The 19,181-nt window shown below is 43.2% G+C and overlaps 4 protein-coding genes and 1 long non-coding RNA gene across 8 annotated transcripts; 3 read left to right on the top strand and 2 right to left on the bottom strand.

Moving 5' to 3' along the window:
• Positions 1-236: 236 nt before the first annotated feature.
• On the bottom strand, positions 237-2,806 carry nubp2 (nucleotide binding protein 2 (MinD homolog, E. coli)). 2 transcript variants are annotated; one of them, XM_076093584.1, is made up of 7 exons: positions 2,719-2,806; positions 2,088-2,206; positions 1,726-1,924; positions 1,410-1,564; positions 1,164-1,274; positions 960-1,029; positions 237-541 (listed from the first exon to the last, which is right to left on the bottom strand). In XM_076093584.1, the coding sequence occupies exons 1-7, from the start codon at positions 2,750-2,752 to the stop codon at positions 402-404; spliced, it is 828 nt and encodes a 275-aa protein (XP_075949699.1). In that variant the 5' UTR covers positions 2,753-2,806; the 3' UTR covers positions 237-401. The 2 variants fall into 2 exon arrangements, with proteins under 2 accessions (XP_075949699.1, XP_075949701.1); XM_076093586.1 differs by having other exon boundaries at positions 2,088-2,203; positions 2,719-2,749.
• Positions 2,807-3,416: 610 nt separating this feature from the next.
• On the top strand, positions 3,417-8,574 carry spsb3b (splA/ryanodine receptor domain and SOCS box containing 3b). 2 transcript variants are annotated; one of them, XM_076093583.1, is made up of 8 exons: positions 3,479-3,563; positions 4,960-5,094; positions 5,265-5,400; positions 6,080-6,260; positions 6,467-6,654; positions 6,793-6,895; positions 7,315-7,440; positions 7,523-8,574. In XM_076093583.1, exons 3-8 carry the CDS (start codon positions 5,272-5,274, stop codon positions 8,053-8,055), a joined length of 1,260 nt encoding a protein of 419 aa, XP_075949698.1. In that variant the 5' UTR covers positions 3,479-3,563; positions 4,960-5,094; positions 5,265-5,271; the 3' UTR covers positions 8,056-8,574. The 2 variants fall into 2 exon arrangements, with proteins under 2 accessions (XP_075949697.1, XP_075949698.1); XM_076093582.1 differs by lacking the exon at positions 4,960-5,094 and having other exon boundaries at positions 3,417-3,563.
• Positions 8,248-11,640, bottom strand: eme2 (essential meiotic structure-specific endonuclease subunit 2). The gene is made up of 8 exons (XM_076093581.1): positions 11,122-11,640; positions 10,530-10,651; positions 10,279-10,365; positions 10,063-10,187; positions 9,855-9,933; positions 9,551-9,666; positions 9,261-9,450; positions 8,248-9,071 (listed from the first exon to the last, which is right to left on the bottom strand). The coding sequence occupies exons 1-8, from the start codon at positions 11,573-11,575 to the stop codon at positions 8,916-8,918; spliced, it is 1,329 nt and encodes a 442-aa protein (XP_075949696.1). The 5' UTR covers positions 11,576-11,640; the 3' UTR covers positions 8,248-8,915.
• LOC142951784 (uncharacterized) lies at positions 9,403-11,016 on the top strand. Of its 2 annotated transcripts, none has more exons than XR_012954604.1 (3): positions 9,403-9,498; positions 10,290-10,414; positions 10,552-11,016. It is a non-coding gene; the product is annotated as an uncharacterized LOC142951784 (long non-coding RNA). The 2 variants fall into 2 exon arrangements; XR_012954605.1 differs by lacking the exon at positions 9,403-9,498 and adding an exon at positions 9,515-9,939.
• An 865-nt stretch (positions 11,641-12,505) lies between the features above and the next one.
• mfsd1l (major facilitator superfamily domain containing 1-like) lies at positions 12,506-16,927 on the top strand. Its single transcript, XM_076093579.1, has 13 exons — positions 12,506-12,667; positions 13,356-13,456; positions 13,630-13,739; positions 13,836-13,891; positions 13,980-14,123; positions 14,209-14,367; positions 14,470-14,585; positions 14,741-14,841; positions 15,055-15,166; positions 15,255-15,392; positions 15,566-15,705; positions 15,812-15,923; positions 16,036-16,927. The coding sequence occupies exons 1-13, from the start codon at positions 12,646-12,648 to the stop codon at positions 16,180-16,182; spliced, it is 1,458 nt and encodes a 485-aa protein (XP_075949694.1). The 5' UTR covers positions 12,506-12,645; the 3' UTR covers positions 16,183-16,927.
• Positions 16,928-19,181: the final 2,254 nt, after the last annotated feature.

Below are 19,181 nucleotides of genomic sequence, written 5' to 3'. Positions count from 1 at the left end.
GTTCTGACTGTCTTCAAACACTTCAGTATTGTATATTTTAGTGATGCATTCTAATATACAATGGTGTCTAAAGCTGTAGTAAAAAGAAATTTGCTGAGTTGCAGTATTCATGTCTTCCTGTTTCACTCTGCGGTGACAGCTGGGGATCTTCACACTGTGGTTGACGCCTCAAGAACTGCACACAAAGCCTGCATTGTACTGTCGGCAGATGGTGATTTTATATAAAAAGTATAAAACAAAGAATCAGTAAGTAGTTTTTATATTGTGTTAAACTGTACAGGACAAATATGCAACACACAAATCAGCATAATTATATCTGCACAACGACTTAACATTTCTGCATTACACAGAGCGTAGTGCTAACATGTAAACGCGATGCAGACTTCATAAACGTTCACAGCTCATGCTGTTTGGAGGCTGTTGAGCAGAGTCTGAGAAATGCTGCTGATGGCACTGAAAGTGGCGCTGTCTGGAAACGACTGGATGAAGTCTTTACCCTCCTCTATGCTGGTGCTGAGCAGAGGATCCAGAGGCACAGAACCTGAAAAGAGGGTCGATAGTGAGAATCAAGTGGATGTTACGGGGCATTGACGTATCGCATAGCTAAAGCTAGGCAGCACTACAGCTGGCTTGTCGCTGCCACAGGGCAACTGATTTAGCGGCATCATTACTCAAGAGATTGATCTGCACACAAAGCAGAGATCCGCTGAGGGCAACCATTAAGTGATCTATTAATTTGATCCAGAATTAAAGATAAGTATGCATCAGCCCCCTCGCTGAGGTACTTTTTAAACCTGCTGCTGCTTTGAAATCGGGATCGACCATTTTAGCAGCATGGCAGTCGTGTAAAATGCCTCCTAAACCATGAATGAGTGAGTGAGGAGTGATGTGCAGCTGCAGTGCGTTGTGACACCATGTGGCTGGAAGCTAACATTACATGTAGCTCAATCCCATCTCACCGAGGAATGGTGATCCAGTCAACTTGGCCAACTCTTCACCTCCACCTTTTGAGAAGATATTGCTGCATTCCTGAAAGAGAATATTTATTTAAATTTGTATAATCAACTCAAAGTCTGTCAGACTTGGATGCTTATTACTGGGACTACAATTTCATTAGAGAAGTATTGGTATTACACATCTGACTTATATGAAAGTTTACATACTGAGCAGTGTGGACAGACAAATCCGCTCATGTTCTCGATGATGCCCAGGATCCGTACACCTGTCTTTTTACAGAAGGTGATCTCTCTCCTCACATCCCCCGTGGAGACCGCCTGTAGCCAACACAAGACCAGAAATAACAATTGTCACTGGATGTCATACAACTGAGCAAGTCAGTTTTCTCTTTCTCTTGAGCCAAAGCTCAATTTGTGAGCTTATTTGTCAGTGGGAGTTAGTCCTCTTTGTACCTGAGGTGTGGTGACCAGGACAGCTCCATCCACTCTGTGTTTTTTAAGGTTCTCCAGCACCGCCAAATGTTCATCCGATGTCCCTGGTGGTGTGTCCACCAGCAGCACATCCAGCTCTCCCCATGCTACATCTGACACAAACTGGGCTATCATAGCTGTGGGACAGGGCAATAAAGAGATGGAAAACATATTGGACAGAAGAGAGTAAGTTTAAACAGCGTAGCACAGAGGTTTGTGTTGAGACAGATGTTGAAGCAGACAAACAGAATATTAAAATAATAGTGGACCAGACCAGTACAATTGGAGAATAGCTTACCGGTTTTCTTGGGCCCCCTCCACACCACTGCTTCATCTGGGTCCTCCAGCAGGAAGCCAATGGACATGAGGGCGAGGCTCTTCTGGGCATCAGTGTAGACCGGCACCCATCCCGAGTCACACTGGTGCACGTCAGGCCGGCCTACATTGAGCATGCGGGGGATGCTGGGCCCGCACAGGTCAACGTCCAGGATGCCAACCTGACGAACACAGACTTATGTCAGTCAATTTACTTATGGTCAGAAACATATTGAATGTTTCATGTTCAAAGTAATGTGATTGTACATGCACCATAACCACATATAGTCTTTACAGCTCCCCGGTATTCTGCTGCACATACACTCAGCTGGTCTGGGAGCTCACCTTCTTGCCAGCATGCCTGAGAGCCAGCGCTAGCTCTGTGGTGATGGTGCTCTTGCCCACGCCTCCCTTCCCCGACAGGACCAACACAACATGCCGGACCTGCGACAAGTTCCCGTCTACTATGGAAAGGGGAAAGAACATATGGTAAATTCAGCATGAATGCAGCAGATGCTCGAATGGCTATTTCTTAAATTTAAATGATACATTATGTCACGTCGGTCACGAGAGTAGGTCATGTGAGAGAGAATCAGAGAGAAATGTCGCAGCAGTTTGTGCAGCACGTTTCATCACCCGAGTTCACAAGTTGAACGTAACTGGGTTAGAGTTCCTTTAGAATAATGTTTAACATGAGTTACTATATTAAACATTTTTTATATAAACAACAGCTTCTCCGAGGACATAAAAACCGGTCTGTCAGCTCCGACATTGTGACAGATATAATTAAATAATAATTAAAACTTAAACTGACTTCCAATTAGCTTCCGCTAGCCCGTTAGCTTAGCTATAAATGAGTAACATATCACACACGCAGCCGTTTTTTGACAGCTGGCCACTCTAAAGCACGAGGAGACAGTTCGTGTACAGATACACGAACATTTAACCTGTTTGTTGACCGGTACCGCAGACCTACCATTATTTTGTTCCATATTTTGGATTTGAGTCATGCACGCTGAATTACTGGCTTAGTTACTTCCGCATGTCGTCACGCGCCACCTATCAAATCAGACAGCGAATGTTACACTTAAGTCCCGCCTCTCTTTCAGTGCCACCAATCGGCTGCCGCTGCGCACCATGGTGCATTCACTACCACCACAAACTCTCATAATGTATGGCAAAACCTGGGAAAAACGTGATTTTTGTGTTCCTGGTTGTGAAATGTTTGAGATGTATTTGACTCTTAGCTAAGAGGACATCAATATGTACTAACAAATGACATAGTTATTTATGTTTCGGCATGATAATGTAATTGTCCAAAAATCTTGATATATGCAGAGATAATTCTTTTTTGAGTTGTGAGCCCCGCTTCAACAAAAATAATCAGCATTAGTATGTACTAGTACTACACTAGAAGTCTGATGAATGGCTAATAAATGTATACTAATCATTTCTGTCACCTGGAATTGTGCTTTTCTGTCCTTTTGTTCTTTCTTTCATACTTTTGTTTTCAAGCACGTGAGGGGTATTCCCCTCTTTGTTTTCAAGTCAGCAGACCCACACATGGTGTCTCCTCATCATTTGCAAAACAAAGGCCACAGTTACCCACTGAGGTAAAGAAAACCAAATAAATTAACATAAACTCCTCCTCCTTATGCGTCGTATCCAATAAGAACGCGATAAGGGCGTGGAGAAGTAATGTTTACGTCTAGCTTGCTGCGAAGTGGGGCAGAGTGGAAAATCCACTTGTCACACGACAGAGCGACACGCTGGCTCTCAAATGAGCCACTGCAAGACAGTGTATAGGACGACTACTGTAAGGTAAGAGCATAACTGCTGCTAGACTGGAGATATTCATGCTGTACTGTGGTTTGACTGAGTTTACTCGCGGAGTTAAAATAGACACAACAAAACAGCAAAACATCGGCTGAAGTGTACAGTACAGGAGTCTATGTGCTGATATTTAAACATTGAGCTGATGTTTTTATATAGAATGATTTTCTTCTGGTGTATTTTGAATAGAAAGTTTGACCAGGACATGGGCCGTGGTGGGATTTTCAGTAATTTAATATCTGAAACATGCAAACAATTACTGTCACTGTCCCACTGCGACTGCATTCATATAGTATCAGTCCGAACACTGGATGACGAAGTTACAGCAGTTTGTCTTGAGGTCTCGGTTTTCCAGATGATGCATTTGCAGTATGTAGGGTAATGCCCAATTAAAGTGAGACTAGCTTCAGGCGAACTAATCTAAATGATGTCAGTTATCTCATTCGCCTGCTTGCAAAGCAGTCACCAGCTGCTGTGTTCAGTGGTGGCATTAACTATGACATGCTATCAGGTTGAGGTACAGCGTTTAGTAAAGAAATACGCTTGTTGAGGTGTCAACTGCAACTGAGGCAATTTATTATAATGATTACTGGCTGTGAAAAATGGTAAACAGTTCAAAACAGATACGATTTTTTTTTTTATAGCAAACATATTAGTCTGATGTGTTTTTGGTCAATACATCTGGAAGCATATAGGGGGAAGTTATCAAAAATAGCCAACTAAGTATTATACTTGTGTCAGGGATACAAACAGTTTTTGTACATCAACTTCACTGATTGTTAGTACTCATGCATTCTTCAAGTTTATTATGTTATACTGACATTATACTGACATTCCCTGTGTCACAATGTGTCATACTTTGATAAAATATCCTCAAAAGTAGACATGCCGCACATGGAGAAGGTCTCATTTTTCTTACAGAAATCAGTAAATGCACTTTCATTGTAAATGTTTCTTATGTACTAATTTAAAGAGCCACATAAGTATGTAGGGGCAGTCAACATTAAACATTTCCTGCTGCCAACTGCGGCAAATGGGGCAGATAGAACTAGGCGATCTAGCGCACAAAGATCCGTCTGTAGGTTCCACACAAAGATAGTGTGTAGCTTCACGTTGACCGTAAGGAGAGTAAAGGTTAGTGAACACACTGTTGAGCTGAGAAAAGCCCAGAGTGAATGTTTGCTATTCACAATTTGAACTGACTTAATTTCCGTTGCCCGACAAGTTTGTGAGACATTGGAGAAAAATGCTGAGAATCCCAGAGAGCTCAGAACTTTATCAGTCAAACCACATAAGCTACCATCTTCAAAATTAGAAGGAATGCAACCAATTTAAGGTGATGTACTCTAATCTTTGATTTAGGATATGCCTTCATTTGTTTCAGACCTCATTTTGCAGTTAAACTCATATTCAGCTGAATCTGTTTGCCGTTAATTCCCAGAGAGTCCTCTTCTATTTGAAAAAGGGAGTTATTTCTGGCTCTCTCCCTTGAACACAGCCTTCTAGGTTTCAAAAATATGTAAGTAGATATGCACTTGTATGTGTCCAAAAATAATCTGACCTTGGCAAACAAAAAAGCTGCGAACCAGGAGTTCAACATTGACCTTCCTTGACATAAATAATAAGTAGTAGAAAGCCTACTGCACACATGCCAGCTGGTCGTAAAGGTGTTGGGTCTGCCGTCCACAGAGCCGCCATGCTGAGAAGAGGCAGGAGCGGCCGGGCTCGGCATTCGGCCCGAAGCGAGACGCGGCCAGAGACAGACGCCGTGGAAGTGAGCCAGACGTCGGACAGGCAGGAGTGGGAAGGCCAGACAACGACACAGGTGAGACGTTGGGGTTTGTGGGGTGAAAAGAAAAGTGGAGCACGGTGCGGAGCGGAAAAGATTGTACATAAAATACATGTGAAATGTGTTTTTGGTAATACTGGATAAAGAGACACTTATAATCATCACTTACTTGATGTAAGAGGATACGAAACCCAAAGTTTGTGTCATCAGAACAAATGTGTTACGACCAGATATTACAGATAATATTTCTACCTGAGTACCAGTAGTTTTCCACTGGGACTGAAATGGATGTGTGTAAGATATGGTCAAGTCTTCAAAGGCAAGGAATGGGGGGCACAGTATTTTTGGAAGGGGTCTCATTTTACTTGCTAGCACACATGACGTCTGTAGCCTATAGGAACCATGAACAGCTTTTAGGTAAAAGGCTCTCTTGTTGAGTCTTTGAAACATGGCTCTCATTTGGCTCTTTGGATTATCGATTATTTAAGATTTAGTGATTTTTTTCCATCCAGGCTCTTCCAGGTTGCTCTTTCTTGCCGCAGCCAAGAGGTTATTCTTTACAAAAAGGCATCAGGGCTTCCAGTGGAATTTATATAAAGCTGAATACAATCGTCAGCCCCTCCACTGGATCTAATTCCTTTCTCTGCTACCAAGCCAACATCCCTGGACCACGGCCACGTCTATGAACTTATAAGATGCTGTTTGTGTCAACCAGATCAGCGACGTGGAGTCCGAGGTGGATTACCTGGAAAGTCCTCAGGTCGTATCCGAGGCGGTTGCCTTGCCCAGCACAGATCCGGTGATAGGGGAGTCTTTCTGCCAGTGTGACCGACAGGAAGAGCTCAGCCCTGGCTCTGGGGTCACCAGTGACTGCCTCTGTGGGGAGGAGGATGAGGGTGAGCAAATGCTGATGAATACAGTAATACACCATATGAACACAGCAAGATACGCTGTAAATCGGCAGAAGTGTCGTGTAGAAGCTGGGCCGACTAATATATCAACATACGGCTTTCACAGTACAGTAGTTGTTCAGATATTTCAATTAACAAAGTATGAAACCATAACTATCCAGCTATAGACGTCCGTGCGTTTGTGTTCCCAGGTTTTGACTGGGAGTGGGACGAGCACTTCAAGTCTTCCGGAGCCTTCCTCAGCTGTGACAATAGGAAGGTGAGCTTCCACTCAGACTACAGCTGTGGCACAGCTGCCATCCGTGGCACCAAGGAGCTCGCAGACGGCCAGCACTTCTGGGAAGTCAAGATGACCTCTCCCGTCTATGGAACCGATATGGTGGGTCACACTCCCTTGTATAATACTGAAGCTATTGTAGCAGTGGCCTTGAGATGTAATCGGATAGTGTCTAGTGGAGATCTGGAATAAGGCTACTTAACCTGTTTTGATCATGTTTGTACTGTTTTGTTGGTGTAGATGGTGGGAATCGGAACTGCAGAGGTGAATATGGAGAAGTTCAAATTCAGCTTTGGCAGCCTCCTGGGCCACGATGAAGACAGCTGGGGACTCTCCTACACAGGTTAAAGGGGCGGAATACAAGTTTAAAATATACCATGAATTATCAGAGTGATATGTGAAACAGGACGGTGACTTTATACCAGCTGTAAAAAGTTCAACAAAATACGACCCCTAGATTAGGAACCACTGGAACAAAGGACTAAACAACCAAGCTGTATATCAACAGAGAAGGTTCAGAACAGGGACACCCGTGGGTTTCTCCACTGCCCCGCCCCTTGTATGATGCATACAATCTAATAATGTAATGTATGATCATACATATGAATACCTTTATTCTTATTTGATACTTTAACTTAATTTCACTGAAAATACTTCTTTGCCGTCACATAAGTAGGATTTAAAATGCTTGACTTGGAGCAGTGGTTCCCAAGCTTTTTTATTAAAGGATACATCCTGTTTTTTATCTCAATCTGTTCAAAGGACACCTCCAGCACAAAGGGGACAAAGTGAAGTTCTCCTCTCGGTTTGGCCAGGGCTCCATCATAGGAGTGCACCTGGACACCTGGCATGGTACCCTGACCTTCTACAAGAATCGGCACTGTATAGGTGCGTGTTTCTCTGTAATTGAAGCGACATAAAACACAAGAAAAACTGCATTTTAGTTATGACTGCCCCGTGGTGTTTTCAGGTGTTGCTGCCACAAGGCTGCAGAACAAGAAGTTCTACCCCATGGTGTGCTCCACAGCAGCTAAAAGCAGCATGAAGGTGATCCGTGCCTGCTATACACCCACCTCCCTGCAGTACCTTTGCTGTGCCCGGCTCCGCCAAATGTTGCCCTGCTGCCCCGACGTACTTAATGCTATAGAGCTGCCCCCAGGCCTGCGCACCGTCCTCCACATACAGCTGGGCTGGGTCTTCTCCCTCAGCAGCAGCCCAGAAGCCTCGGAGCAGCACGAGGACTTGCTGGAGGATTCCCACGAGGAGATGAACCTGCCTTCCAGCCCCATCCCGAGCCAAGTCTCCACCCTGAGTGCCTGCACCTCCCCGAGCCCCTGCACCAGCCCGTTCCTTGACACAGTCCCATACCACTGCCCCTGTCAAATGTCACCTCAAACTCGTCCCTGCACTTGGCACTACCCTCCGAGTCCTCCCAGCAGCGACTACGACAGCTGCAGCTCTGAGCCGGAGGACTACCAATGCAAAAGATGCCGCTGGACATAACTTTGCAGTCAATACGTATTTGGCAGACAGCTATTCTACCGTTGCCATCGGCATCTCCTGATCATGGAGAGAAGAGCAATCTCATCTTTAAGCCAAATGTCTTAATCCAGTTTGAGTGGATTAAGAAGGAGTGAGTAAGTGTGCAGTGAGTGAGACATTTAATCAAGATTAGACGTTAGAGTGACATCATGGTTATTCATTCACATTTTAGCCAATTTCTATCATGAGGTCATTAATAAAAATAAGAAGAATCTACCAGTCACTGTCTTTGGAAGGCCTAAGGTTTGCCAGATTAGACTCCGACAAAAAACACATTGGAAATCTTGTGTTTTTTATCTCAGGGATAGACTCCAGGGAAAAAATGTGTTGCTTTTTTGATGTCCTGGAACTTACATTTTGTAAATGTGTTTCGTAATCAACATTTGGCTTTTTTTTAGGATTTTTTATTTTTATTTATTTACAGTTTGTTTATTACCTTTCTTACTCTGGAAATTCTCTAAAATAAAACAAAAAAAACCATTCAGTTGCAGCTTATTTTACAGGCTATTCCACAAGTAAACAAAACAAATGTAGTTCACCGAGGTTCCTCTAACAATACATCTTGCATTTGTACATCAAACAAAATATTGTATCAAGTAAGTACACATCAAATTATTTGTTACTTTATTAAACATTCTATTCATCAAATCGGTTGAAGTTCAGATGAGTATGAATGGTGCTCTACTGGAAGGTGAACATGATATCTAAGGCATACGTTTAGCTTGTAAACAACATTAACAGCCAAGTGGGGGACAAAGTGTCATTAGAGAACCAGATTAATCCTCACTGTCATCCGTCCATCTGGTTCTCAAGAGGACAGATCAGTCCAGGACAAGCTGGGGGTTGTGGGCAGTGAAGCAGCGGTAAACTCTAGCGGATATCTCCGGTCCTACTCGTCTCTCTTTACCTCCACTTTTTATTAAAAGGCCAGCCAACAGCCCCTTTCTGTCTTCTTCTGACTCCAAGCTCTGGTACGCCTAAAAAAACAACATTGGAAATTGGTTAATTTTTATACATCCTGAAAGGTTTTTTAGTTATAAATAGCAGTAGAAAGCAACATAGTCTGCTTTGCTTTTTATTGCTTTACGAGAAAGTGGGAATTTAGACCACCCTCTTTATGCACTGAGCTCTACAACACCCTACTGAAGCATAGCCAGGTAGTGTACCTGCAGCAGCAGCTGAGGAGACGGGTAGGCTGCAGTCACAGCGGAGGCCACAGCAGGACTAACTCTGTTCAGCTGCTGGATCTGCCTGCTCCAGACCTGGATCAGCCCCGAGCCGTCCCTCTCCACCCGAACCCCGCTGGCCCATGAACCGTCCACACAGAAGGGCAGCTCTGCTCGCTCTGTCAGCAGTCTGAGAAGACATGGAAGGACATCTTAAAAGTGGGGTAAGGTCAGTCAGGTAAGTTTTCCTTGTCTGCTAATGCGAGATAATGACTGAAGTGGCTTCGTACTTGAAAGGGCGCTTTGATAAGGCCTTGGTGACGGCACACACATGGTTAGTGACCTCCTGCCAGCCATCCAGGAAGACTAGGGTGATATTCTTACAGAGCTGTAGGTACACAAGAACCTGGAGAGAAATGCAGACATTACCAAAGACGCCCCTCCTAAATCACGACATCAAGTGTGCAGGAACGTGTACGACAAGTATGGACAGTGTTTAGCGCTCTCTTACCCTCTGAAACATACAGGTGAGTGGCAACATCTACAAAAAGAACATGCAAGATCAACTAATCCTCAGATTCAAAGTAAACTGACCTCCTTGACGTCCAGGTTCTCCATCCCTGATTTGGATTGTAGCATCTCATCTAGTAAATACACACCACAAGCATCTGTCCTGTTGGTAAGTAAACCAATACGTCAGATCAGAGTGTGTACATGAAAGCTAACACAGAACAAGTGTGTAAAGTTAGTAACTAAGAGTATCTATCTATCAGAGGCCACAATCACGGACATATACACTAACCTGTAATCTGGCTGAGAGTCTGTCACTAAGAGAGTGACCACCTTCTTGGCATCCCGGTTGAGACACTCCAATATTGGACTGAGGAAAGACCCCATCACTGTCTCCTCCCCCTCACTGTCTAGCATCTGCAGTGGCAACACAATAACACAGAGGAGGGACATCATGTGTAGACTGGCATCAAAGTTAAATTATTACACCTTCAAAAAGGTTGCTTACTTTCTTCACAGCGATCACCATGTCCACGAAGTCATTCAGACCCAGCACCAGAGCCACCTGCTCCTCCTCCACCGATCCATCGTCCCCCTGCAAAACACAAAACAGTAATGACCCCACTGGAAAATGTAGAGAAAAGGTACGACGAATATGTTAGTAAGTAGAAATACAGCAAATTTATAAATGTAATGCAGCCAGAACATCACAATTGATTAAATGAATGTATGATTTTACGAGAAGCGTGAGGTGCCTACCTGAGGTAACTCTCTGATCCAGGTGATGCTGTGTGGGACCTGCTGGTTCTCAATGGTATACCTCCACTCAAAGGCAGCCAGGGTGTCCAGCAAGATGTCGGAGCCATCCTGTTGCAGAAGGGCTGGGGAAGAAAAGCACACACAGGCCTCTAGATAAACACACGTGTGCATGAAGCATTTCAGCCTTATCCTCTTTGTGGAAGTTGTACCCTGTTGTCTTTAAGTGGTCCTTGTTGGTTCAGACATTGAAGCTTAGGCGTAGGTGGTAAATATGAATTGTCCTGCACGCAATTGTCATTGCCGAAAGTTTGCACGTACTTCCTTACATATTTAATATACATTAAAAACTGACAGCCTTCCAGCTATTTTATATATCTGTGCCAAAATCAAAACAAGAATGAATGGAAAAGTACTTGCATTTTGACATTTCATAAAATTGAAATATACTTTTAATCAATGTCCCCTTTGTGTTAACAGTATGTATATTTCGTAGCATCAGTTAAAAAAAACAATCAATCTTGTTGACAAGCTGTAGTAATCTCTTCGATGGTGGGATAAAATTCCGACAGCACCTGAAGGCAGCATGGTGTACCTGGATCTACGCAGACAGTCAGAGACTTCAGGCAGTTCTCTGGCCGGAGACACTTCACGTTCTCCGCAGCCTCTCTCCTCCTCTGCTGCTCTTGTCTCCTCTCCTCCTTCTCCTGGGCTCTTGTTGCTCTCTGCCTCTCTCTCGCCTCCTTCCTCTCCCTGACTGCATATCTGTCCGCCTCTATCGCTTCCTTGGTGCGGCGTTTTTTTGCAGGGCTTGGTATGCACCGTCGATCCGGTCGCGGGGGAGACAAAGCAGACGCTTGATTGCAATCCGGTATCGTGGGTGACGACGATGGGAGGGTTTTGCACGTGTGGTCTGAACTCTGATCCTCTTCTGTGCTGATCGTTGCTTTTTGACCACTCTCATCGCGGTTTAAGTCAAGTTTAGTCTCAGCGTCGCTGTCCTCAGATTCAGATATTTCCCATGTTTGAACTCTACGCACCGCAGACATTTTATATGTTTAAAACATAATCAAAAACCTCAAAAACGCATTGGATCCGCAATGTTTACATGACCTCGATGGTGTCCGCTGAGGGACAAAAGACGATAAACGCGCCTTTACCTGGTGGCTCAGTAGAAACCTTTTAAAAAGAGACAGACCAAAGAGTAGATTAGATTTATTTTAACAGAAATAACAGAAGGCAGAGAGACTCTGCTGTCTGAAGCCGCTTACATATGTTGGTTCTATTAGATTTAGTCTCGAGACAAACTATATAGAAAAATAACATCCTTAAGAAGGTGCTGAACACATTTTAAGACTGCAACGCAACCTAGTCATACAGAAGGCTATACGATTTTTTTTTAATTCTTTATATAAAAATGTAAATATGCAGATATTGTATCGTAAAGAGTCAGATTACAGTCGTAGCCATAGTCAATTTGATGCGTTTGGTTGACAAGCACAAACATATAATGTTTTAGGGTGTCTCCGAAATTAATTTGGTAAAACATGTATAAACTTGTAGGCTACATTTTATTAACATAGATCTTTCTTTATTTGTAATTTAACTGAAAAATATTGCTATAACCAAATTAATAGTAAAAACACAATATACCAACACAATTTAAATCCGTTAAAGACATTTCATATATTGTGTTAAAGTATTTGACTATTAAAAAAACCCAACAATTTATTTTATTATACGTTTTATGGCAAAATTCACAAACGTGTAGATTTATTGAAAACACAATTATGTTCACATGTACACATTTATTTTATTATTCTGGTAATGTTTACTGTAGAAAATACAATAACATGAAGATCTAGAAATCAATAAAGTTTGTAGGGTACAAAAAAAAAAGTGCAGGGTCGCTGCGCGAGTAGATTTCCAAACAATCCGCTGCGTCCTCGCGCATCAGAAGGTCCATCCATACAGCTTGAAGAGCTGCGGTCTGTGGACAGCAGTCAGTCGGAGCGGACCTGAACGCATCCTGCTAAACCAGTCTGTTCATGTAAACAACACTGAGGAATGGGATCTGGAAGTTAAATTTTATAGCCACTGTCTTTTTTTTTTACTCACTATGACGCAACCGGCGGAGAAAGGTACGTCTGAATAGAGTTTTGTATTTCCACAAAATACTCTTGTCAACAGATTTAGCGAAGCAGAAAACCAGACGTGTGTCTTGTAACCCTACATATACTTCCCTGAACTGGGCCACTGAAAGACCAACTCAGCAGTTTATGCTTTAGTGTTGGTTAAGAGCTCATGTGACTAAATAGGACGTTGCCAAAACCCCTGACTTTAGCAGTAACGTTTTTGCTATCTCATGAATGTATTCTGACAGAAGCGAAGTTCAGCCCATGCTCAAATGCTTTCACACAAACACAGTTGGTTTTCCCAGTGAGGTAAAAACACAAAAGAATCCCCTGAAATGCATCTGCAGCTCCACTCTCAGAAATGTGCTTTTGTTATTGTTGCAGAATGAGAAGATTGTGTGTAATCCGTGTCTGACACTAATGATTATTAGTTAATGTCTTCAAACATGTCTGGAGAGGATCTTTAAAGCGTTCTAGACAATTTGTCTTTTTAAAAGCACTGTGTTAAAACCAATAATTAATGTAAGACGTATGGATATAAGTTTTTTTTTTTCCATCGGGGTGCTCACATACTTTCTGGTTGGAAAATATTCTGCAGATAAATTTAATGACAATGTCACCGAACATGCTGCTATTGGTGTTTTCCATGTTTCAGACTGACTTTCATATTGAGAAACTGTGTTATTTTCAACAGTATATTACCGCTTTGTGGTGCTGTTCTTCAACTGTCTGCTGACATTTGGCTCTTACTTCTGCTTCGACATCCCGAGTGTGCTGCAGGATCAGTTCCAAGGGGTAAGTAAGAGGCAGCAGGGCAGACCGTCTTAAAGATACCATCCGTATCGAATGGTTTCCCCACAATAACTCAACAGCATCTTTGCAGTTTGGCGTCAACATTACAACTGTGTCCTCAGTTCGTGGCTGGTTAGATAATAACTTAAATCACTGGTTTTCCCCACATCTGGCAGAACCTGACATGTTCCAATGCGACAGTGATCAATGGCACAGTGGACTGTGTGGTGGGATTGGGGATGAACCCTCAGCAGTACAATCTTCTTTATGCCATCTATGCTTGGACGTAAGTGCACACACACACACACATCGACTCTGCAGTGATAGGCTGACAATGGCTTATCAGAAAACGGCTACAGTGTCTCTGTTCTCCTATCAACAGGAATGCAGTAGTGGTGATCATGGCTGGGTTCATGATTGACAAATTAGGAAACCGCTGTAAGTCAACGAAAATAGATAAATATCTTTCCCGCAAACCAAACAACTGATTTGTGGTAAATCGTTTGACCTTTCCTCCTCTCTGCAGTTGGAGTGTTTCTGTTCTCTTTCCTGTGTGTTTTGGGCTCGTCACTCTTCGCACTGGGTTCCCACTTCAAAGGAACGCCCTATCTGCTGCCGCTTATGCTCACAGGGCGACTACTGTTTGGATCAGGCAATGGATCTCTGACCAGTAAGGCCTCCTTCCGTAAGTCGCATACTTAGCAGTGTCCACTCGGAGGAATATTCCTTAACTGCTCTTCTCATTTCCTTATAAGTTGTTCAGAACCGCATCACAGCCTTCTGGTTCAAAGGGAAGGAGCTGGCCTTGGCTTTCGGTGTGACTCTGGCTTTCTCTCGCCTGGGTTCAGTCCTGAACTTCTTCCTCACCCAGAGGTTTGAAGAAAAGTACGGCATGCAGTGGACACTCTGGGGTGGTAGGTAATACACGCAGGGGAGAGAAACCTCAAGGTTTATGTCACGATTGAATAATAATAAAATGTAAAAAGTAAGGGTGTTTTTCACATGATGTGTTCTAGGTGCACTACTGTGTGTGCTGGGCTTTGTATCTGCCGTTCTCGTCAGTGCCCTGGACAAGATCGGTATGAGGCAGCTGGGTCTGGATGGCGCCATCCAAGAGGAGTCCCGCAAAGTGGTCCGAACTGTACTTTTTAAAATATAACCTGTTTACGAAGTGCAAGGATGGTGCAGATGGAGGATCTGACCTCACTTATTTTGTTTAAATGTACATTAACGTCGTTTCTTTGTGTGTGTGTGTGTGTGTGTGTGTGTGTGTGTGTGTGTGTGTAGAGGATTCAGGATGCGAAGCTCCTGTCGCTAAGATACTGGCTGCTGGTTCTCACCATCATGTTCTTCTACAACGGCATCTTCCCGTTCATCGCTGATGCCAGGTACAGCTATCGACACAGGTTTAAAATGGAGTGTTGAAGGCCAGAATACAATGTTATGTTTAGGATAACAACAGACTTTTTTTTTTTTAATAATACCTTTAGGATGTGTATATATATATCATACAATCACTGTATTCTAATGAACCCAGGGCATAAACACTTAAAAGAATAATTAAGTTTTTAACATACTGCTGTATTTGTTTTCCTGTCCAGTAAGTTTATTCAGGATAAATACGACGGCTACAGCCAGAAGGAGGCGGCCTACGTCGCCGGGGCGGTGTATGACAGCTCACTGGTCCTCTCAGCCTGCGTGGGCATTCTCATAGTAAGCATCTGTAACCTAAAGCTGTTCCTAAGCAGTCTTATGGAGGTAAGTTGGTGCAACACGCGACCCTCTCTTGTCTTTGTTCCAGGATTATGTGGGGCTGCGGGGCGTGTTTGCACTGGCCTGTGCCATCCTCACGCTGCCTGTGTTTGGACTGCTGGCCTTCACCTTTGTTGCCCCTCTCGTGTCCACCATATGGCTGGGAATCACTTACTCCTTTGCTGCTGTGAGTTCAAGTCAAAGCCGTTGTTTAAACATTTTCATTTCTAACGCCTGCTTTCTCTCAGGTACGGTGACCCCCATAACTGATCGATTTGTCTTATTCTTTCTCAAATCGAATGCTTTGGGGCGGGGAAATTAATTGTGATCTTAATTCAAACTATATGTGCTGTATTCCAGTCCAGCATGTGGCCGTCTATTCCCCTCGTGGTGCCTCAGGCGACTCTGGGAACAGCCATGGGTCTGGCCACCTCCATACAGATGGTGGGCATTGGGTTGTCAAATCTTGTCGTTGGGCAGATTTTGGGCACCAAGTCCAGGTAAGGAAATGCTTCAGATAAAGCATGTCATTGCAGTGCACTTGATGGTCCATGCTGAATGTGAGATCGTTACTTACCTTCAGTGCTTTCTCCATTCCCCGGCCAGCGAAACTAAGATTCCGTTGTGGCGTTGGCAAAGGATGATGATCTTCATGTTGGCCAACACCGTCGGCTGCATCGTCACCGCAGTGCTGCTCAACATTGTTGACCACAGACAGGTCAGACATCTCACAGCCCGTGTACCATTTTTATATATAAATGTGCTGTTGTCAGCGGACTACAGCACAGGATACGGTACAGTGTGTTCAGTTAATATTTGTTTTTCTGCAGGGCGGGACCCTGAACAAGACAACCAAGAGGTCAGGCCCGGCGGAGAGAGACTCCGACAGAGAGCCGCTCAACCAGGGAGAGGAAGAGCAAAATGAGGATGAGGAGGAGGAGGACGAGGCGGTCAGATCTCGTTCTGAAAACTCCTAAGTTTTGTGAACTTCTTACTACAGTGAAGACTTTTCTCTTTTTATATATGTATTTTACTTGTAACACTTCAAATGGGACTTGATTTATTGCAGACCTCAATGATAATCACGTTACCTCTCCGTTCTGCGGTTGCTACAGCAGATACTGGAGCAGTTTAATGAATCGGAATAAATACATCCCTGTTAAATAGTATTTACACCCAGATGGTGAGGCTACAGTGTATTAAATGTACAACAACTGTTTTTTCAGTAACACAGGTAAGTAAAACATCAAACTCTCTTAAAGCTTTAGCTTCCAACTGTACTGCCATAACTGACTGTGTGCACCTTATTCAGGTTGCTAAATAATACAGGAAATATTAAAAATAAATAAAAGCCCACCTTTTATGTGGATGGTAGATGTAGTCAAATGAAGCAATACATTCCTTAGTGTGTGCTGAATTTGCAGCTGCACAATCTGCATTTCTTCTTCCATCTAATGCCGTCGTTTGACGGGACGGGGACGTAGTTTTGATGCAACGAAGAACACTCTGCTTTGTCAATTAATACAGCACTCGCTGGCGAATGTATTGCTTCAATTGACCATCGACACTCATTGGGCATCCACATAAAACGTGGACATTTTTCCGTTATAGAAATGTAATGTTTGTTTTAAATGATTTTGTAATGAAACAGTGAAACATTTGTACCTCCTATCTGTTTGTTCATTGTTACTCAAAGAAGGGAATAAAATGCTGTTCACCTTTTCTGACGGTGCAATCTGTGTTACACGCACACATTTCCTTGGTACCATCTGCAGCTCCCCTCGGCTTTACAGAGCTTCATAACCAGTTTCAGCTGATTGTTTAGCTTCATGGCCCACAGCGGTACTGTTTTGGTTCACCCTTAATGCTCAGATAGCAATGTTTTCACTGAAAAAAGTTACAAAGAATCCACTGTAAACTACCTGCTCAGCACCAAACGACAGACGGATACAGTTAGCGATTAGCTGGTGAACATAAAGAGCCGGATATTTCCCTTCAATCTTCATATGCAATATCAGATTGACCAGCATGATTTTCTTCTGAATAGATCACAGCATGTTTAGCACATTACAGCCAGTAGGTAGAGCTCTTTACACACTTCTTTGCAATGGCTACGACTGCTGCTCCTATAGTAAGCACGGTATTATAGAGAATGTTTGTCCTAATGGCTTTTACTTCAGCTCTTCAGGTCCCATATTCAACCTCTTGTTTTACTTACATTAATCTTACTAACTAGTTTCTTACTGATCAGAGAGATGTTTGTGGGTCGTGTGGGTACTTTAGGGGAGCCAGTCATGATAACTGCTTCATATCACATCAAGGGGAAAGTATTTTGTAGAGACATGTTACCTGTTAAAGCTTGTGTTTTCAATCAACTTCTGCCCGTTTTTCCGCATATAGCCAGCACACTGTAGACGTCTGAGTAGTTGTTTAGCATTGAATTTTGATTAAAAGTAGATTATAAAGTCCCTTAACTGATCGAGACCAACTGTCTGCTCTTCAATAATGCCGCAGTCCTTAAATACTTCTGGACTCATGATGCCAAACTCCTGTTGCTGACTCTGTTCCAGGTTAAAGCTTCCCTGCTCTACAGCTAAGCGTTCAAAACACTGCAGTCCATGCCAAATAACACAGTAGATTACAGAGGGGGGGGGGGGGGGGAATCAATCACATGTACAATATTTGCAGCAGGAGGGTTATGAAAAGTATTTTGTGTCTAGCTGGTCCTTTTATTCAGTCATAATCCAACCAAAGATCAGACAGACATTAAATCTAATCAAATGATTCTATCTGCGTACATAACTGGATGATACAATAGAGCTCATAATCTTCTTAAGCGAGTGCCCCAGTCACTAGATTACTAGAATAATGCACGAGTCAAAGTCACTGGAATAGAGGCCAGAAGGTTACCTGAGACTGTCTTGAGCTCAGATCCTCTGTTTGCCATGAAGATAAACCCTAAAAATATACCTTACTTAATCTTCTTTAGGGGCGTGTGGTAGGAGTTAGTCTTTGACAGCCTGATGGACAACACACACACACACACACGCTGAGTCAGTCACAAAGTCTTAGAGGGCAACTTAACACCCGACATACAACAAGAGGGTTTTAACGTCTCGAGATTTGCTTCATGGTTTCTCGCTTGGTGTCAGTCTGCAGCCCGAACTGTGTGGCCGAAAGCCTCGAGGACACGAGCATGTCGGGCCTCCTCAACCTCAGCAACCTGGGCAGGATCTGCGGCTCCGGCAACAGCAATGAAATGGTAGTTGTGGACCGGGTCAAGAGGAAGAACTCTGTCAGGCGCATGTCAATTATTGAAGATGGTGAAGTTGCAGAGATTCTCTACCTCATTCCTAAACAGTCCATGATGGAGCAGCTGCCCTTCATCAACCCCAACGACTACATCCTGTGTGAGAAGTTGGCCAGTATACCTGCAGAGGTGTCAGGTAAAGAATAGTTTACTTCCTTATGTGGTTCGCATGGGTGATATCTTGGTATTTTATTGACTTGTCATTACAGTTTATAATTTGGCCATTTTGTTCGTGTACCATTTATTTCCAACTTGGAAAAGGCTAAATATGAATTAGACTTAACACGTCAACTGTCTGCTTTATTCTTATTTAATAACGACACATCGAGCTGATAGGCAAACAGTGTTGTAGACATTTAATATTATGTCTGTTAGTTAACTGGCATTACTATTCATCACCACAGCTCCTCATTGCTGTGAGTATTAAAGGTTTTCGGTCAATCGGTCTATAATATGGACATGTGAGAAATCAATGACTGCTGTCAACCCTTTGATTTAACAGCTGCCTCTACACACACTTTTAATCACACTTATCGTGAATATTGTGCCTCATTTATCAGGTTTAATTACTTCTATGCTCACTATAGACGCCTGTGTGTATTAGGAGACTACTCATATTCAGTTTGGTAGTTACAAATAGTCACAAAATGACAAAAAATATCAGCA

Source organism: Anarhichas minor, unplaced genomic scaffold, assembly GCF_050575085.1.
Source record: "Anarhichas minor isolate MPS153535 unplaced genomic scaffold, ASM5057508v1 ptg000017l, whole genome shotgun sequence".
Taxonomy (NCBI): Eukaryota; Metazoa; Chordata; class Actinopteri; order Perciformes; family Anarhichadidae; genus Anarhichas; species Anarhichas minor.
Note: the sequence above shows the minus strand (reverse complement) of the source record. Positions and strands in the feature narration are given on the sequence as shown.